General features: G+C 48.8%; 1 protein-coding gene across 1 annotated transcript in view; it reads left to right on the top strand.

Annotated features, from left to right (window-relative positions):
• The window catches only part of BEND3 (BEN domain containing 3), a 35,564-nt gene extending 19,167 nt beyond the window's left edge, over positions 1 to 16,397 (top strand). Inside the window, exon 4 of the mRNA XM_047859076.1 lies at positions 10,960 to 16,397. Within this exon, the coding sequence (XP_047715032.1) occupies positions 10,960 to 13,206 (2,247 nt within the window). The 3' untranslated portion in view covers positions 13,207 to 16,397. The remainder of the gene's footprint in view (positions 1 to 10,959) is intronic.
• Positions 16,398 to 16,400: the final 3 nt, after the last annotated feature.

Raw genomic sequence — 16,400 nt, 5'->3', positions numbered from 1 at the left:
CTGTATGAGCTTTTTTTTTTTTTTTTTGAGTTTATTTATTTATTTTGAAAGAGAGAGAGAAAGAAAGAGCACAAGCAGGGGAGGAGCAGAGAGAGAGGGAGAGAGAGAATTCCAAGCAGGCTCCTCACTGTCAGTGCAGAGCCCGACGCGGGGCTCGAACTCATGAACTGTGAGGTCATGACCTGAGTCGAGATCAGGCACTCCTATGTGAGCATTTTTAATAAAGGATTAATCTAGATATCCCTCCCTTGACTCTGGCTGCCCAAATCCGTCATTTATTGCATGCCTTGTGACTCGGGGGGAAAGTTCCGTGTGTGGATGGCAGTTTCCAGGAGTATGTAATGATTGAGGATGAAATCTGAGACTCCTAACTGCTGAGATCCGTGCTGGGCGAGTGGAAGCAGTAGTAAGATGGTTAGTAGCATAGCTTGTTAGAGAAACATGTAACCATTTTTTCTTCTGTTGCATTTTACACTGTAATTTGTTATCCTTCCCCCTAATGATTGCTAGATAGGTGTTTTCTACTTCCTTGTTCTTACGAGTAGTGCCGCAGGGACCGTTCCGTATGCATAAAGCTAGTACCCTCTGTGAGCGATTCCGTGTGGGTTAGATGCCCAGAGGTTGTCCTGCAAGTGTCGAGAAGTTTGAGAAGCACTATGTTCAGTTCCTAAAGGAACTGCCGAAGACGCTTTCTGCTGTGGGTCACACTACATCTCTGCTTATGATCAATTCTGTAGACAACTTCAAGTTTGCCAGTAAAGGCAGAGTTCGAGAAATGACACACAAAGTTGAGTGTATTGGTTCACTCTTGCCTTGTGACAAACCACCTTAAATCTTAGCAGCTTAAAATCACCACCACCGTATTTGTTCACAGTTCTGTGGGTCAGCTGGGGGTTCTGAGTTGGTTTGACCTGATGGGGGGCTAGGTGGTCCGGGATGGCCTCACCCCCCCGCCCCCTTTCCCCAAGGCCGCAGGGCTGGTTGCACCTGCTGCAGCTTCCCTTTCTGCACAGTCCCACCCGCTGGGAGGCTAGTCCCGGCTTGTGCATGTGGTGTGGAAGAGTTCCCAGGAGCAAGAGAGGCCAAGCTCTGAAGCACAGACACTTTTCACACCTCGGGTTGCATCGCCACGAATGCTAGTATCCCACTGGCCAGAAAGTCCCGTGGGCCAGTCGAGACACAAGGGTGTAAGTATAGACTCCACTTCTGACGGTAGGCACAGCAAACTCACAGGGACGGGGGAAGCGTTGTGGCCGTTTTTAGAAAAGTTCAGTCCAGGGGCGCCTGGGTGGCGCAGTCGGTTAAGCGTCCGACTTCAGCCAGGTCACGATCTCGCGGTCCGTGAGTTCGAGCCCCGCGTCGGGCTCTGGGCTGATGGCTCAGAGCCTGGAGCCTGTTTCCGATTCTGTGTCTCCCTCTCTCTCTGCCCCTCCCCCGTTCATGCTCTGTCTCTCTCTGTCCCAAAAATAAATAAACGTTGAAAAAAAAAATTAAAAAAAAAAAAAAGAAAAGTTCAGTCCAGTAAGGAACAATAAGCGCTCACAACAGGAAGGAATTCTGACCATGTGTAGGCTGGGTTGTGGCCTTATGGGCGGTCCGAGGTCGTCCCGTTGTCTCCGTGCACAAGTGGAGTCAGTCTTTATCCTTTCGTCCAGTTTTGTTGGAGCGGCATCACAGAGAAGCAGGGCGCGTCTGCGAATTCTTGGGGGCAGAGAGGGAGGGAGAAGGTTCTTAGGATCCGTATTTTAGTTGAATCCTTAGTGTGTGAAGCAAGTCAGAAAAGGTTTGGTGTTGGGCTGCGACTCCATCGAGGCTCATGGTGCGGGGGGCCTCCCTGGACATCACACGAATGATGTGAAGGTTTCAGATGCCTCTCGATTTGGCGAGGCAGCAGGCTTCCAGTGGGGCTTTGGGCATCACCCCAAATTCAGACATGTTTGGAGAAAAGGGAACCAAAATGTATTTGAATATTTCTAATATGACTTGTTCAATTTACATATTCTAATTGGGCATATATGTTTACTTTTCAATAGATTGGATATAGCGTGCGGTTCTGACCTGTTAGATTTTAGATTGGAAAAGACCTGTTAAGTCCTGGATTTTATTTGGGTGTTTTACTAGTTTTGTTTCTTCTCCTTACTGTGCATACGATGAGGTTGATACCCGTGCACGCTTTCCTATTCTGTAAAAAGAATATATGTAGGTATAAACCTTTTGAAATTCTTGAGCTCCTTGCAGAAATGTGTCATGTGAATTCTGTATTTCCTTTTAAAAGTCTGTGTAAGTTGATGTGTCAGTAAATCAATAGCCCTAGAACCTTTGGGGATTTGAAACAATCTATCAGTTTTATGAAATTATAGCATATGTTGATTTTTCAAAATGGCACTAGTCCTAGTTCAGAGTGAATAATGCTTTATGCTTCTCCCCCTGAATTTTCTCTGATCCTTCTTTTTTTTTTTTTTAAATGTTTATTTTTGAGAGAGAGAGCGTAAGCAGGGGAGGGGCAGAGAGAGAGGGAGACACAGAATCTGAAGCAGGCTCCAGGCTCTGAGCTGTCAGCACAGAGCCCGACGTGGGGCTCGAACCCACGAACTGTGAGATCATGACCTGAACCGAAGTTGGACACTCAACTGACTGAGCCACCCAGGCACCCCTTCTCTGATCCTCCTTACGTATGTCATCGCTGCTTACAGTGTCATCGCTGCTGGGGGCAGTAAATGCAGCTTTTTTTTTTTTTTACCACCGAGTGAGGCAAGAGGAGCCAGGAGGCCAAAACAAGCGGTAATCCAAAAAAGTGGAAAGGAAGTTCAATAGTTACTGAGTGCCCACTTGACAAATACACCATTCATTATTTAATCCAAATGACAGGCCAGTGATGAGAGAATTTACTAGCTCTACTAGACAGATGAGTCAACTCAGGCATAGAAGTTAAAGTGCCAAGATGCCAGTGGGGCAGGCTTGTTCCCGGTATGAAATACCAGGACTGATTAGACGCACTCCCCGCGTCTGGGAGGCGAGCCCCACCTTCTCTGATCCAGCCCGTAGGAACAGTAAATAGTTAAATCGGGAGTCAGACGGAGAGAGTTCGCTGTGGCCTTTGGTCAGTTACGTGGCCTCCCACATCTCAGGGTCCCCCATGGTGATGAGGCATAATACTGCTCATCTCATTGGTTTCTTACGTGTGAGCGAGCCCAGCGCAGGGCTTGTCCCGTGTCAGCCTTCAGAACTGTATGTTTACTGCCTCCCAACACCCATCTCCAGCTCCCATCCCTTGTGGTCAGTCTTCCTCTGCCTCCCTTCACATTTATCGGAATGAAAGTGGCACAGCATTGCCAAGGGAGACCATCTGACATCCTTTAGGACACCCCAGGCTGAGCACCCTTGATTCTGAACACCATCCAAGTCAGAACATAGACCACCTTCCATCTTGTCCCCCAACCTCAAAGAAGGGAGGAGGACGAAGGGTGGGGGGTAGGATTTGAGCGGTAGCCCTGGTGCCAGAGGTACGTCACATCCAGACTCCCGTCAGTGCTGATGACTCGTAAGTGACATTTAGTACAGCACTTAGAAGAAATGTAAAACCTCCCTCAAAAAACCTAACAAAAGACTGTGTAAAGACTTATTTGGCACCTCCACTGGAAAAGGCTTCATAGCCAAGTACAGCAGATGTGGGAGGTGAGTAGCCAACATTTTTATTGGTAATCATCCTTTTGTTCACGGAAGTGGGGGTGATACTCAAGCGCTGTATGCCAGGCAGGCGTTAGCTTTGTTCTGCTGCGGGTTTTTGTTTCTTTGTTTGTTTTTAATTCTAAAGCGCCACTGCGTTTTGTTTTTCAATCGGAGAATGGAAACGTCATTTCATTCAGTGCACATTTGCCGCTTACCTCCTGAGTGGTGGAGACTGTGGTACCAGCTGGAGATTCAAAGTCATTTCTGCAGCACCCGTTGCAGATAGGTACCGTGCATTCCCATTTTAACGAGGCTCCGAGAAGTCAGTGCTCTCAAGCCTGCTTGATTTGGACCTGTGCAGTTGAACGCCACAGTTAAGGGGCTGTGGGGTATTTGTAAGATGTTGTGAGAAGCCTTTGAAAATGACCTGCCCTGACAGTTTGCCACCCCCCTGGCCTGTCTCTTCTCCATTGTGATTGCCTCATCTCCCAGGTTCTTATTTCTTCAGGCATCACAGCAATTTCTTCATCCGCTAACAGTATAAGGATGACCCGAAGGGTAAAAGCCATGAGGTCAGAGACTGTCTAGCTTGTTTCCTGTGTCCCCGAGCCTTGCACGGTGCCTGCTGGATGCTAGGTACTCAGTGCTCTTTGCTGACTGGCTCTGTGTGGCAGAGAGGTCTGCCAGACCTTATGACTTCATGGTATCTGGTCATTTAATGGTGATGGTGATGATGAAGAGAAAAGTTCTGTTGAAAATGAAAAAGGTAAGCTCCACCTCTGCCTTGGTTATTCATGCCCGGCCCCCTAGGAGTTGATTCACATGGTCTACCCTTGATGCCATATTGATTCTCTACTCTCTACTCTCTGGAAGGCGTGCTGCTTTCTTGGTGTTCCAGTTTGCTGACTCTCTGGGCACCGTTTGGCCACTCATCATTTGTCAAACTGAATTCAGTGACGGCCTTTGGATTTGGAGTCATATGGGGAAGAAGTTTAATGCTTGAAGGATATCCACGGTGACCCAATCCCTGGGGTGTAGCTGGACACGGACACGTGGAATGTCCCCTACATGGTCTACTTAACGCTCTCTTGGATCCCAAAATCAACCTCTTTTTGCTTATATTCTCCAGCAAGGGATTTGGGCCTTCCCGCTGGAGTCTGAGGGTATTAGCCGTGGAATGAAATGCCCCGACCGCATCCAGGAGATGCTGGCACTGCCGAGCCGAGCTGCGCACAGAGTTCCCATATGGCTGGAAGATGAGCCTCAGAGAATTGGGGACGTGTCAGCTCTAGACACCCAGTGCCAAGTAGCACAGATTTAAAGATTTCTTGATACTCCTAGACAGCTGAGCAGAGATTTTATCATCAGCGGCAAATGCGGCCAGCCCGTCGTCGCCTTGGCAGCATTCGTGGAATTAATTGGGACACTGAGCTGACAGGACACCAGTGTGGGGATATCTAAGAACCTTCTCTTTAGTGCTTGTGTTGTGTTTTGTGTTGAATTGTGTATCTAAGGTCCCTGGGAGGGAGGAATGTTGCCCTCTACTGGGACTCTAACTTAATTTTTTTATTCAGGCAAGTTAGCCAAAAATGTTTCTACTGATGGCAGTGTTTCTAACATGCTTAGTAGAAACTGCAATATTTTTATTAATGATCCTGAACAGTGAGAACTATAGAGGGGATTTCCAGTTCTGATACACTTTGGCCTTCTGCCTGTGTAGGAATGTGGGGGAGTCCAATGACTTCTATTTGTTATTGGTATTCAGGCAATTCACCCAGAAAATTTCCCTTGTACTTACTCTCTACACTGGGTGTTAATTACGGCAGATCTCTCTCTAGAACGTGGGTACTTTTGCTGCATGGCATGTGAGTTTCTGGTGATCTCTGCACAGAATCTTTATTTTTTTTATTAAAGAGAGAGAGAGTGTATGAGCAGGGGAGAGGAGCAGAGGGAGGGAGAACGAGAGATGGAGAGAGAGAATCTTAAGCACCTGAGCCAAACTCAAGAGTTGGATGCTCAACCGAGCCACCCAGGTGCCCCCAAAATCCTATCTTAAATGTATTAGTGGGATCACTTGTAAAGCAAAGACCCTTTTTCTAAAATCACTCCTAATGTATTTATGATTTTTTTAATGATTGCCATTAGAAACTCAAATTCCTCTATATTGGTTAAACCTCATGGTAATTTCATGATCCATAGGACTTCCAAAATTATTTTGGTGTAATTGAATTTAATGGTGAAGAAGTTGCTAAAATCTAATTTACAGCCTACAGGAATTAGCAAATAAGGCAGTTTGAATTTATTAGGGCCGTGCTTTTCAGTGGTGTGCAGTTGTAAATAAATTCACCTTGTAGAGAAACAGAACTCACGTACATGGATTTGTATGTAAATGTACAGACACAGAAACAAAGCAAAACTTTCCCAAATTTACTTACTATGTGCAGTGCACTCTGATATTTTCTATTCTATTTTCTTTTTTTTCCCTCCTCCCTTCCTTTTTTTTTTTTTTCTTCTGCCTTTCCTCAATCTTTCTCCCTTCTTATGCTGGTCATGACCCACCAAAAGAACTTCATCATTGGGGCGCCTGGGTGGCGCAGTCGGTTAAGCGTCCGACTTCAGCCAGGTCACGATCTCGCGGTCCGGGAGTTCGAGCCCCGCGTCGGGCTCTGGGCTGATGGCTCAGAGCCTGGAGCCTGTTTCCGATTCTGTGTCTCCCTCTCTCTCTGCCCCTCCCCCGTTCATGCTCTGTCTCTCTCTGTCCCAAAAATAAATAAACGTTGAAAAAAAAAATTTAAAAAAGAACTTCATCATTGAACTAATGGGTCATGACCCACAGTTCCAATTCCACTCCAGTGTTGGAGTGAACACTTTCCTCTCCATCCCTTCCTTTCTCCAAGTTTATGATGTGTGTGTGTGGCTTCCTCCCTGCCTCCCTCCCTTCAGAATCCTTTGCTCTCTGTCTGATAGCAGAGCAAAATTGCTGTAAAGAGCTTCAAACCCCACCTTCAGCTCTGATGTCCTGTGCTCCTCCCCCGCCCCCAGTCTTTAGGACAAACAGACCTCTAAGAAGAGCCTTCCATGAATGACTAACCCTGATGCATTATAGGAAAGTCCTCCTTTGTTTACTGCTTGAGAGTAATCATTACAACTAGTTTAATAAAAACCCCACTGTGTTACCTCTGCTCTGGTTTGGGAATATCACTGCTTAATAATAATTATATTCTAACAGTGAATATTTATTAAGCACTTACTGTGATTCAGACAGGGCTCAGTGCTTTCTGTACATTATCTCATTAAGTCTTCATAACTACCCTGTGAGACATACCATTATTTATCCCTGAGGTACTAGAAGCTGAGGCATGAAAAATCATTTGATTTGGCCAAGGTCACAGAGGACAGCGCAAGCCGAGATCTTATCCACGCTTTTATATCTCTCTACAGACATATTATTCATAAAGCTAGTGGCCTATCTGAACAGCTCCTTTTTTGAAAGCACATATTTGAGAACGGTTCTTCAGGTTCTTTTTTTTTTTTTGTAAAACTTTTTTTTAACGTTTATTTATTTTTGAGACAGAGAGCATGAATGGGGGAGGGGCAGAGAGAGAGGGAGACACAGAACCGGAAGCAGGCTCCAGGCTCTGAGCTGTCAGCACAGAGCCCAACGCGGGGCTCGAACTCATGGACCGCGAGATCGTGACCTGGCTGAAGTCGGACGCTTAACCGACTGAGCCACCCAGGTGCCCCTCTGTCTTCAGGTTCTTACAGAGTAGAGTAGCTTTTCTTTTGCATTATTGTTATCAACAGAGGCAGGCAAAAAATGAATCTTAGTTACTGTAATGTGAGTCAGATTATTCCATTATCTACAAGAGAAGATCCATATATTTAAATGAAATATAACTTGTGGGTGGCTTAGAAGGATCAAAGTGTTATATGTTTATGTGGCCTCATTGCTCTCTTTTCACCTTAGACCTACCTACCTATTTATTGCCCACATGCCATTGCAAATCTAGCCTCTCGAGATTGTCTCTTTTCCCTACCCTTTTCAGGCTACAAGAGAAAAACACATCATGTACTGTTTTGTGCTGGCATTAGTTATTTGAAGTCCTACAAATGACATTGAATCTGCCTGGGTGAGACAAACTGAGAGCAGACACGGTCTTCCAGGCCTCTGCTACTCAGAGAGGACCAACAGTACCTGGGAGCGTGTTAGAAAGGCAGGCCCAGGGGAGCCTGGCTGGCTTGGTCAGAAGAGCACCCAACTCTTGATCTCGGGATCATGAGTTCGAGCCCCACACTGGATGTAGAGATTACTAAAACAATAAATACACTTAAAAAAAAAAAAATTAGAGGAAATGCAGGTTCAGGGACCAGAATCTGTATTGTAACAAGGTCCCGGGTGATTCACATGTATATTAGAGTTTCTGAAGCCCTGGCCTAGGCCACCCTACACCAACCATATTTTTCCCTGGGTGTGAAGCATCCAAAGGATGGACTTTGTTCTTCTCAGTTCTGCAGTTGCTGGGGGCACACATCTGTCAGTAACAGCAAACACTTTGTGCTTCGGCCCTGCGTGTTCCTGTGACACCTACCAGTGTTCACCAGTTAGCTCTTCTGCTCGATTAAACCCTCAAAAATGTATTCCAGTAAGTTTGGGGGTCAAGTTTAACATTTGTCAAAAACAGGTTAAGTTGGGAATGAACTACAATGAATGGCACAATATATAAAGCCTACCCATTTGATACCTTCTGACATATGTGTATGCCAGTGAGGCTGTCACCATGATCAAGATAATAAACAGGAATCATCCAATACCTTAAAGTTTCCATGTGCCACTTTGCATCTTTCCTTCACCCCCAGGTGACCACTAATCTGCTTTCTGTCATCATTGATAGGTAAGTTTGTGTTCCGGAACACATGATTCTGAATGGAATCATACAGCATGGCCTCTTTTGTTTAGCTCCTTTTTTTTTTTTTTTTTTTAACTGTTTTCTTTTTTTAAAAAAATACTTATTTTGAGAGAGAGACAGCGAGAGAGCACACATGCGTGCACACACACACTGCAAACGTGTGAGGCAGGGGCAGAGAGAGAGGGGAGAGAGAATCCCAAGCAGGCTCCGCACCGTCAGTATAAAGCCCTATGTGGGGCTCAAGCTCACAAACCATGAGACCGTGACCTGAGCCAAAATCAAGAATCAGATAGTTAACCGACTGAGCTACCCAGGCTCCCCTGCTTGGCTTCTTTTAGCATAATTATTTTGAGATTCCTCATGAGTAGTAGTACATGTATGAGTTCTGTTGCTGAGTAGTATTCCAGCCTATGAATATAGCACAGTTTGTTTATCTGTATACTTGTTGATAAAATTTTGGGTTTCCAGCTTTGGACTCTTTACAAATAGGGCTGCCGTGAACATTTGTGTACAAATCTCTGTGTGATTAACTGCTTTCTTTTTCCTTGGTAAATAAATATCTAGGAATGAAATACCCAAGTCGTATGGGCCATGTATATTTATCTTTTTAAGAAACTACCAATTGTTATGCCATATCATACCCCCCACCAGCAGTATGGGAGGGCTTCAGTTCCTTTACATTTTCCAGCGCTTGGTATTGTCTTTTTGTTTGTACCCATTTTGGTAGGAGTGATGAGGTATCTCCGAGTGGGTTTTAACTTGCCTGCTACTAATAAGCATTTTTTTGCACGCTTATTTGCTATTTACATATGTTGTTCCAAGTGGCTATTGAAATCATTAATTGAGTTGTATGTCATTATTGAGTGAGAGTTCTTTATGTATTCTGGATTAAGCTCCTTTATCAGATAGATGGCTTGCCAATACTTCTTCCAATGTGAGCCATTTTTCTTTCTTTTAATATTGTCTTTTAAGGAGCAAAAGTTTTTGTGGTTTTGATGAAGTCCAGTTTGTCAGTTTTCTTCTCTTACGGATTGTGCTTGTGGTGTCATGTCCAAGAAATATTTGCCTAAACCAAGGTCATAAAGGATTTCTCTTATGTCTTCTTCTAGAAGTGTTAGAATTTTAAATTAGGTTTTACATTTACACCCACAATCCACTTTAAATTAATTTTTTTACATGGTGCGTGTAGGCTGGAAGTTTTTGTTTGTTTTGGCATATCTATGTCCAGCTGTTCAGCATCATTAGCTGAAAGATTGTCCTTCCTCTCCTGAATCTCCTTTGGGCCTGTGTTGAAAATCACTTGTCCACATATATGTAAATAAGCCTCTTGGCCTGTCCAGGGCCTGGCAGCAGGGGAGACCACTGGTGAAAGCAGCAAGCACTCTGGGTTCTCAGATGGCCAGGGTGACGGCTGTCCGGCAGTGGAGGTTGGACTCAGGCTTTGGGGTCTTTAAAGGGTATCTGGAGCTTGCCCTGGGAGTCCTGCAACAGTGGACTTGACAAGTGTCCCTGCTATCCTTGGGCGAGTTGAGGAAATCATCCCTGAAAATCAATTTGGTAGGGTTTAATACTCTCACTGTCCTTTGCTGAGCAAGGCTGGATAGTACATGGCAAGTACCCTTGTAGATACATAGGAGAGGCATTAATTCATCATGTACAGTGGTTGCCTTAAGACATCGGGGCTTACTGGTCTCCTGCAATCTGCTTGAGAAGGGCCGCTGGACCAACGGGAGACGGTGACTTAGAAACCTGGGCGAGCCCATCACGTCATGGGATCCATAGTCGCACAGGCCCTGGGACAGTTCTGGGCCAGCCCTTTTCCGGTCTGAGATAAGATGTCATTCCAGGCGGTGGTAGAGTTGCAGCAGACCCCAGTTCTCCTGCGCGTACGTACCACTGTGCACCTCGGGAGCCATCTGGAGTGGAGACACCTGTTCTCCTAGAGGCTGTGGACTGGAAGACATGCCGCTGCCTTCTGGAGCTGCTGTGGGCAGGAGTCCTTATGCCTGCCTGGGAGCAGACGGAGGCCCGGGTCAGTGAGGTGACCTCAGGGGCTTCTCTAGTCCTTGTGGCGTCTCCCGCCCCCAGCAGCACTGTTGCCCCTCAGGCCCTGTGTGCAGGAAGTGTAGCACCGGAGTCCTGCAGGAAGCTGACGCCTTCCAGGTCCAGGCCGAGCCTCTCTTAGGAAGCAGGAAGAGCGAGCTCTTTTGGCACAGGGGTGCAGGTTTGTGTTAGCTGTGCGTTCCCGGACCAGCAGAGTGAATAGGGGCGAGGGCGGTGCTTTCTTGAGTGCTTCCAAGATTGACCTTGGCACCTCCGTGTGACCGAGACCTGCGTTTCATGCAGTAAACCGGAACACCCTAACACAGTGTTTGTTTTCCAGGCGCTCCTAGCAGGCATGCGGAACCGGGAGAACTGCTCGCCCTGCCAGGGCAACGGAGAGCAGGCCAGCAGGGGCAAGAACCTGGGCTCCGCGTGGCCCGGCGAGGAGGAGCCCTGCGGCGAGGTGACCACCCCCTCTTACAAGAAGCCTCTGTATGGCATCTCGCACAAGATCATGGAGAAGAAGAACCCTCCCGCCGGGGACATGCTCAACACGTACGAGCTCTTCGAGAAGGCAAACTCCAGCAACAGCCCCTCGCCGCTGCGGCTCCTGAACGAGCCGCAGAAGCGGGACTGTGGCAGTGCCGCAGCGGCCACCGACAGTGACCCTAACATCTACTTTCTGATCCAGAAGATGTTCTACATGCTCAACACGCTGTCCTCCAACATGTCCCAGCTGCACAGCAAGGTGGACCTGCTCTCCCTGGAGGTGAGCCGCATCAAGAAGCAGGTGAGCCCCACCGAGATGGTGGCCAAGTTCCAGCCGCCCCCGGAGTACCAGCTCACGGCAGCCGAGCTCAAGCAGATCGTGGACCAGAGCCTGTCGGGCGGTGACCTGGCCTGCCGCCTGCTGGTGCAGCTCTTCCCCGAGCTGTTCAGCGACGTGGACTTCTCCCGCGGCTGCAGTGCCTGCGGCTTCGCGGCCAAGCGGAAGCTGGAGTCGCTGCACCTGCAGCTCATCCGCAACTACGTGGAGGTCTACTACCCCTCGGTGAAGGACACGGCCGTGTGGCAGGCCGAGTGTCTGCCCCAGCTGAACGACTTCTTCAGCCGCTTCTGGGCGCAGCGGGAGATGGAGGACAGCCAGCCCGGTGGCCAGGTCCCCGGCTTCTTTGAGGCCGAGCAGGTGGATGCCGGCCACTTCCTGGACAACAAGGACCAGGAGGAGGCCCTGTCCCTGGACCGGAGCAGCACCATCGCCTCCGACCACGTGGTGGACACGCAGGACCTCACCGAGTTCCTGGACGAAGCATCGTCCCCTGGCGAGTTCGCCGTCTTCCTTCTCCACCGGCTCTTCCCCGAGCTCTTCGACCACCGGAAGCTGGGCGAGCAGTACAGCTGCTACGGGGACGGCGGCAAGCAGGAGCTGGACCCGCAGAGGCTGCAGATCATCCGCAACTACACGGAGATCTACTTCCCCGACATGCAGGAGGAGGAGGCCTGGCTGCAGCAGTGCGCCCAGCGCCTCAACGACGAGCTCGAGGGCCTGGCGCTGGACGGGGGCAGCGACGGCGAGCCCGCGCGGGACGACTGCTACGACTCCTCCAGCCTGCCGGACGACATCTCCGTGGTCAAGGTGGAAGACAGCTTCGAGGGCGAGCGGCCCGGCCGGCGCTCCAAGAAGATCTGGCTGGTGCCCATCGACTTCGACAAGCTGGAGATCCCGCAGCCCGACTTCGAGGTGCCGGGCGCCGACTGCCTGCTCAGCAAGGAGCAGCTGCGCAGCATCTACGAGAGCAGCCTGTCCATCGGCAACTTCGCCTCGCGCCTGCTGGTGCACCTCTTCCCCGAGCTCTTCACGCACGAGAACCTGCGCAAGCAGTACAACTGCAGCGGCTCGCTGGGCAAGAAGCAGCTGGACCCGTCGCGCATCAAGCTCATCCGCCACTACGTGCAGCTGCTCTACCCGCGTGCCAAGAACGACCGCGTGTGGACGCTGGAGTTCGTGGGCAAGCTGGACGAGCGCTGCCGGCGCCGGGACACGGAGCAGCGGCGCTCCTACCAGCAGCAGCGCAAGGTGCACGTGCCGGGCCCCGAGTGCAGGGACCTGGCGAGCTATGCAATCAACCCCGAGAGGTTCCGAGAGGAGTTTGAGGGGCCCCCGCTGCCGCCCGAGAGAAGCAGCAAGGACTTCTGCAAGATCCCCCTGGACGAGCTGGTGGTCCCCTCGCCCGACTTCCCGGTGCCTTCACCGTACCTGCTGTCGGACAAGGAGGTGCGTGAGATCGTGCAGCAGAGCCTCTCCGTGGGCAACTTCGCCGCCCGGCTCCTGGTCAGGCTCTTTCCGGAACTCTTCACCGCCGAGAACCTCCGGCTGCAGTACAACCACTCCGGCGCCTGCAACAAGAAGCAGCTGGATCCGACGCGGCTGCGGCTCATCCGGCATTACGTGGAGGCCGTCTACCCGGTGGAGAAGATGGAGGAGGTGTGGCACTACGAGTGTATCCCCAGCATCGACGAGCGGTGCCGCCGCCCCAACAGGAAAAAGTGCGACATCCTGAAGAAAGCCAAGAAAGTGGAGAAGTGACGGGCGCCCCGGGGACTGAGCGTTCTTTTGGAGCAGTGAATGGTATCCACAGACACGCACCTTATGTCAGTGGGGAGTGGCTTACTACATTTGCACACGTAAACACCACCCAACCACAGGAAAGAAGCCTTGTGTTCGGTCTCTCCAGCTCACGACTTTTGTCCTGTGCCCCAGTGGTGCCGCAGGAGTTGGGGAGAGCTGAGCCGTGAGAGTAGAGAGGCCTCAGGAGTGGTCCTCTCCTGGGCTGTGTCCCCCCACCCCCCTGCAATTTCAGATGCATATTCAGCAACTCTCTTGTTCCTCTGCCCACATTTTACATCTTCCATTTTTATCAAAAAAAATTTTTAATTAAAAAGAAACCCTTTTTAAAAAAAAAATCATTGGGCTCTTTGGGAGCCATTTTACTTAGAAAAAATATCTTTTAAATATTTGAGATGAAGTACTGTAAGATGACTTCAGTTGCTGGGATTTTTTTTTTTTAAGATGGTTTCAGATTTATGAAATTTTTACAAGTGCCATGTTCATGCATGATGGCCAATAATAGCTTCAGGTGGCACAGAGACCAATTTTCCTGACCTTGTCTTTTACATCTGATTTTAGAAGGATCAAGATGCCCCCTGGATGGCAGTAGAAGGGATGGAATAGTGTGATGTCCTTTCCCACCATGGTCGCGTTCTCCCTTCCACTGTGGTGCTGAGGAAGGGGCCTCACGCAGCCTGGCCTGTTTGTAGTTGCCATGTGGGTAGAATGTCGTGCTCACTCTCTGTAGACGAGAACACTGGATGATGATGATGATGATGATGATGATGATGATGATATGAATGTAGATAGACGTGGAAACACGTACACAATGTCATTTGAGCTGTGTCCTTCCACTGCCCCCTTCCCTCTCTACACAAGGATGCTGTTTGGAGGGGCAGACACATTTCCTTGGAAAACAGTCTGTGTGGGTGTTTAGCTTCTTGTTTGATTTAAGGATGGGCCCCTTTGGGCTCACCAAAGCTGTTTACTTTCCGTGTATGTATCTGTGTGACACCCAGGTTCTGGGAGCTGTTTGGTGGTCTCACCACACCTCAGTGTTAGCCCCTCCGGTCGGTAGCACATCCTTGTTCCTCAGGGCAAGCCCAGGCCTCGGGCCCTCTTGGGGATATTTGGCATTGGAAGGTCACAGGTCATTCAAATGGGGCTCCCCTGTCCCTTGCCAGAGTCCACTCAGTTGTCCCCTCGGACCCCCTAGGAGCTCTGCCGCCCTACACCTGGTCAGTCACTTGGCCTCGGAGTAAGACATCTCCTCTCCTCACTGGTTGGGAAGGCCAGACTGCTCCGGGCCAGTGGCATACTCTCCAGGACTACCAATCGGGAAATCCCCAGCACGTAAAGTCCTGAAAAACAATACCTTTACCTACCTGACTTTGGGGTCCCAATCCCTACGAGGGAAAGGAGACAGTGTAACCCAAGCTGAATACATCCTACCAGAAACTCGGAAAATGAACTGAATCACACAGGGTAGTCATAAAACCCTTGTGGGATGTTGCTGATTGAATAGCCTAGTGGCTTAATGTTTTGCTACCTTAAAATGCAGAAGTGATCGAAACAATCTGTGAATTTTCTTTATACAACCGCTAAGGACTTCAGTTCCGGTGGCTATTTGATGGAATTTTGCCTACACCCAGAGGGCTTTTTTTTTTTTTTTTTTTTTAATGACAAGATTTTGAGCAATGTAAAGTTGCTGATCTAACTTTAGTAAATTCGCTTTTAAATGTCACTTACAGATTATTTCTGTTGAAACTGCAGCCCTAAATTATTGCAATTTAGAAATGCACAGGGACTTAAGGACTCTCTCACCGACACCCACACCCACCCACACGTGCACATACATTTTCTTCCTACGAAACAACTTAAGTGGGGTGAAGGGGGCCTATAGGAATAACAAGCTCAGCCTCTTTGTGCCTGGAAAGAAGGGACTAGAGCATCCAGGAAACTCACTTTTTCCTCCTCACTTGGGCCTTTCTCTATGCCTTAGTCTCTCCAACACACACGTGCGCGTGTGCGCGTGCACGCGCCCTACCCAAAGATGGCGGTGGCGCTCTCGCCCGCCAGCCCTGTTGGTTGGAGAGTGCCATGGAATTTGTTCTGGTCTCTAGGATGTGTCCAAGAGGATTCCAAGCCATGCGAAAATTGCCCTGCTTTCTAGAGGGTGGACTCTGACCCTGCAACTTCAGAAGCACAATCATTTATTAATAACGCAAAGTCCTATCTACCCACGTTAGAGAAATCAACAGGTTCTAGGAATGAAATGTGTTTCTTCACAGCCTAGAGCATGTTCAGTTTTTGGAAGCTGTTATTTTGGTGGTTTCCTTAATACCTTTCCTGCGTAGGGCTTCTCCCCACTCCACCCCACCCCTGCCCCAAATCTTAGAGTCCCTTTTAGAGAAGAGAGGTGGACGCACTCTGGGAAGTTGTTTCCTGTCCCTCTGGACTGTCTCACCAGGGAACACCTGCAGGTGTCTGTCTGTATGGTGTCCTCAGTTCTCCAGCCATACAGGTGGGCTCCAAGGCTCCAGGGCAGTTTTTTACACGAAGCAATAGAAGTACAAAATACTTAACTTTTTTCAAAATTTAATGTTTTCCATAAAATGTGTTGGTAAACCCCGTCCCCCTCCCCATCTAAATTCATGGGTTTTTACTTGTTTGTTTTGGGGTTATTTTTTTCTTCGTATCTGGAGAACTAAAGAATTAGCACAGACACATTCTGATGGTAAGTAAAATAGCCAGTCACAGTAGGTGGTAGTGTCCCTCGTTTTCTCTGTTAGTAAGTTTTAAAAGAATGTATGAAGGTAGTCATGAATGTACTAAGTGTTCTAATCCTGCTTCAGTTCACTTTGGCTGTGTCTACATGACAACAAATGTTTGACAGGGAATAAAGTTGTCTAGTGTCATGGGCAAAAGTGTGCCCCTCCCCCTTCAGCGTTGGCCCCAAATCTTCCTTTCTCCTTAAGTTTGGGTGGAGGGGGTGCCGCATCAGCAGCAATCATCAACCAACCAATGGGATCTACTTAGTGGTGAAAGGATTAGCTGTTTCAATGGTAAGAGTCACTGGCCTGACCACACACCGCAGCATGGCCACTTGCGTTCCTACAGAGATGGCCTCAGTTTCCACCCCTTTCCTCCCCCCCTCCCCCCATGTTTGCTTC

The sequence above is a fragment of the Prionailurus viverrinus genome, chromosome B2 (assembly GCF_022837055.1).
Source record: "Prionailurus viverrinus isolate Anna chromosome B2, UM_Priviv_1.0, whole genome shotgun sequence".
NCBI classification, from domain to species: Eukaryota; Metazoa; Chordata; class Mammalia; order Carnivora; family Felidae; genus Prionailurus; species Prionailurus viverrinus.
The sequence above is the reverse complement of the archived record's forward strand: the minus strand, read 5'-3'. Positions and strand labels throughout refer to the sequence as shown.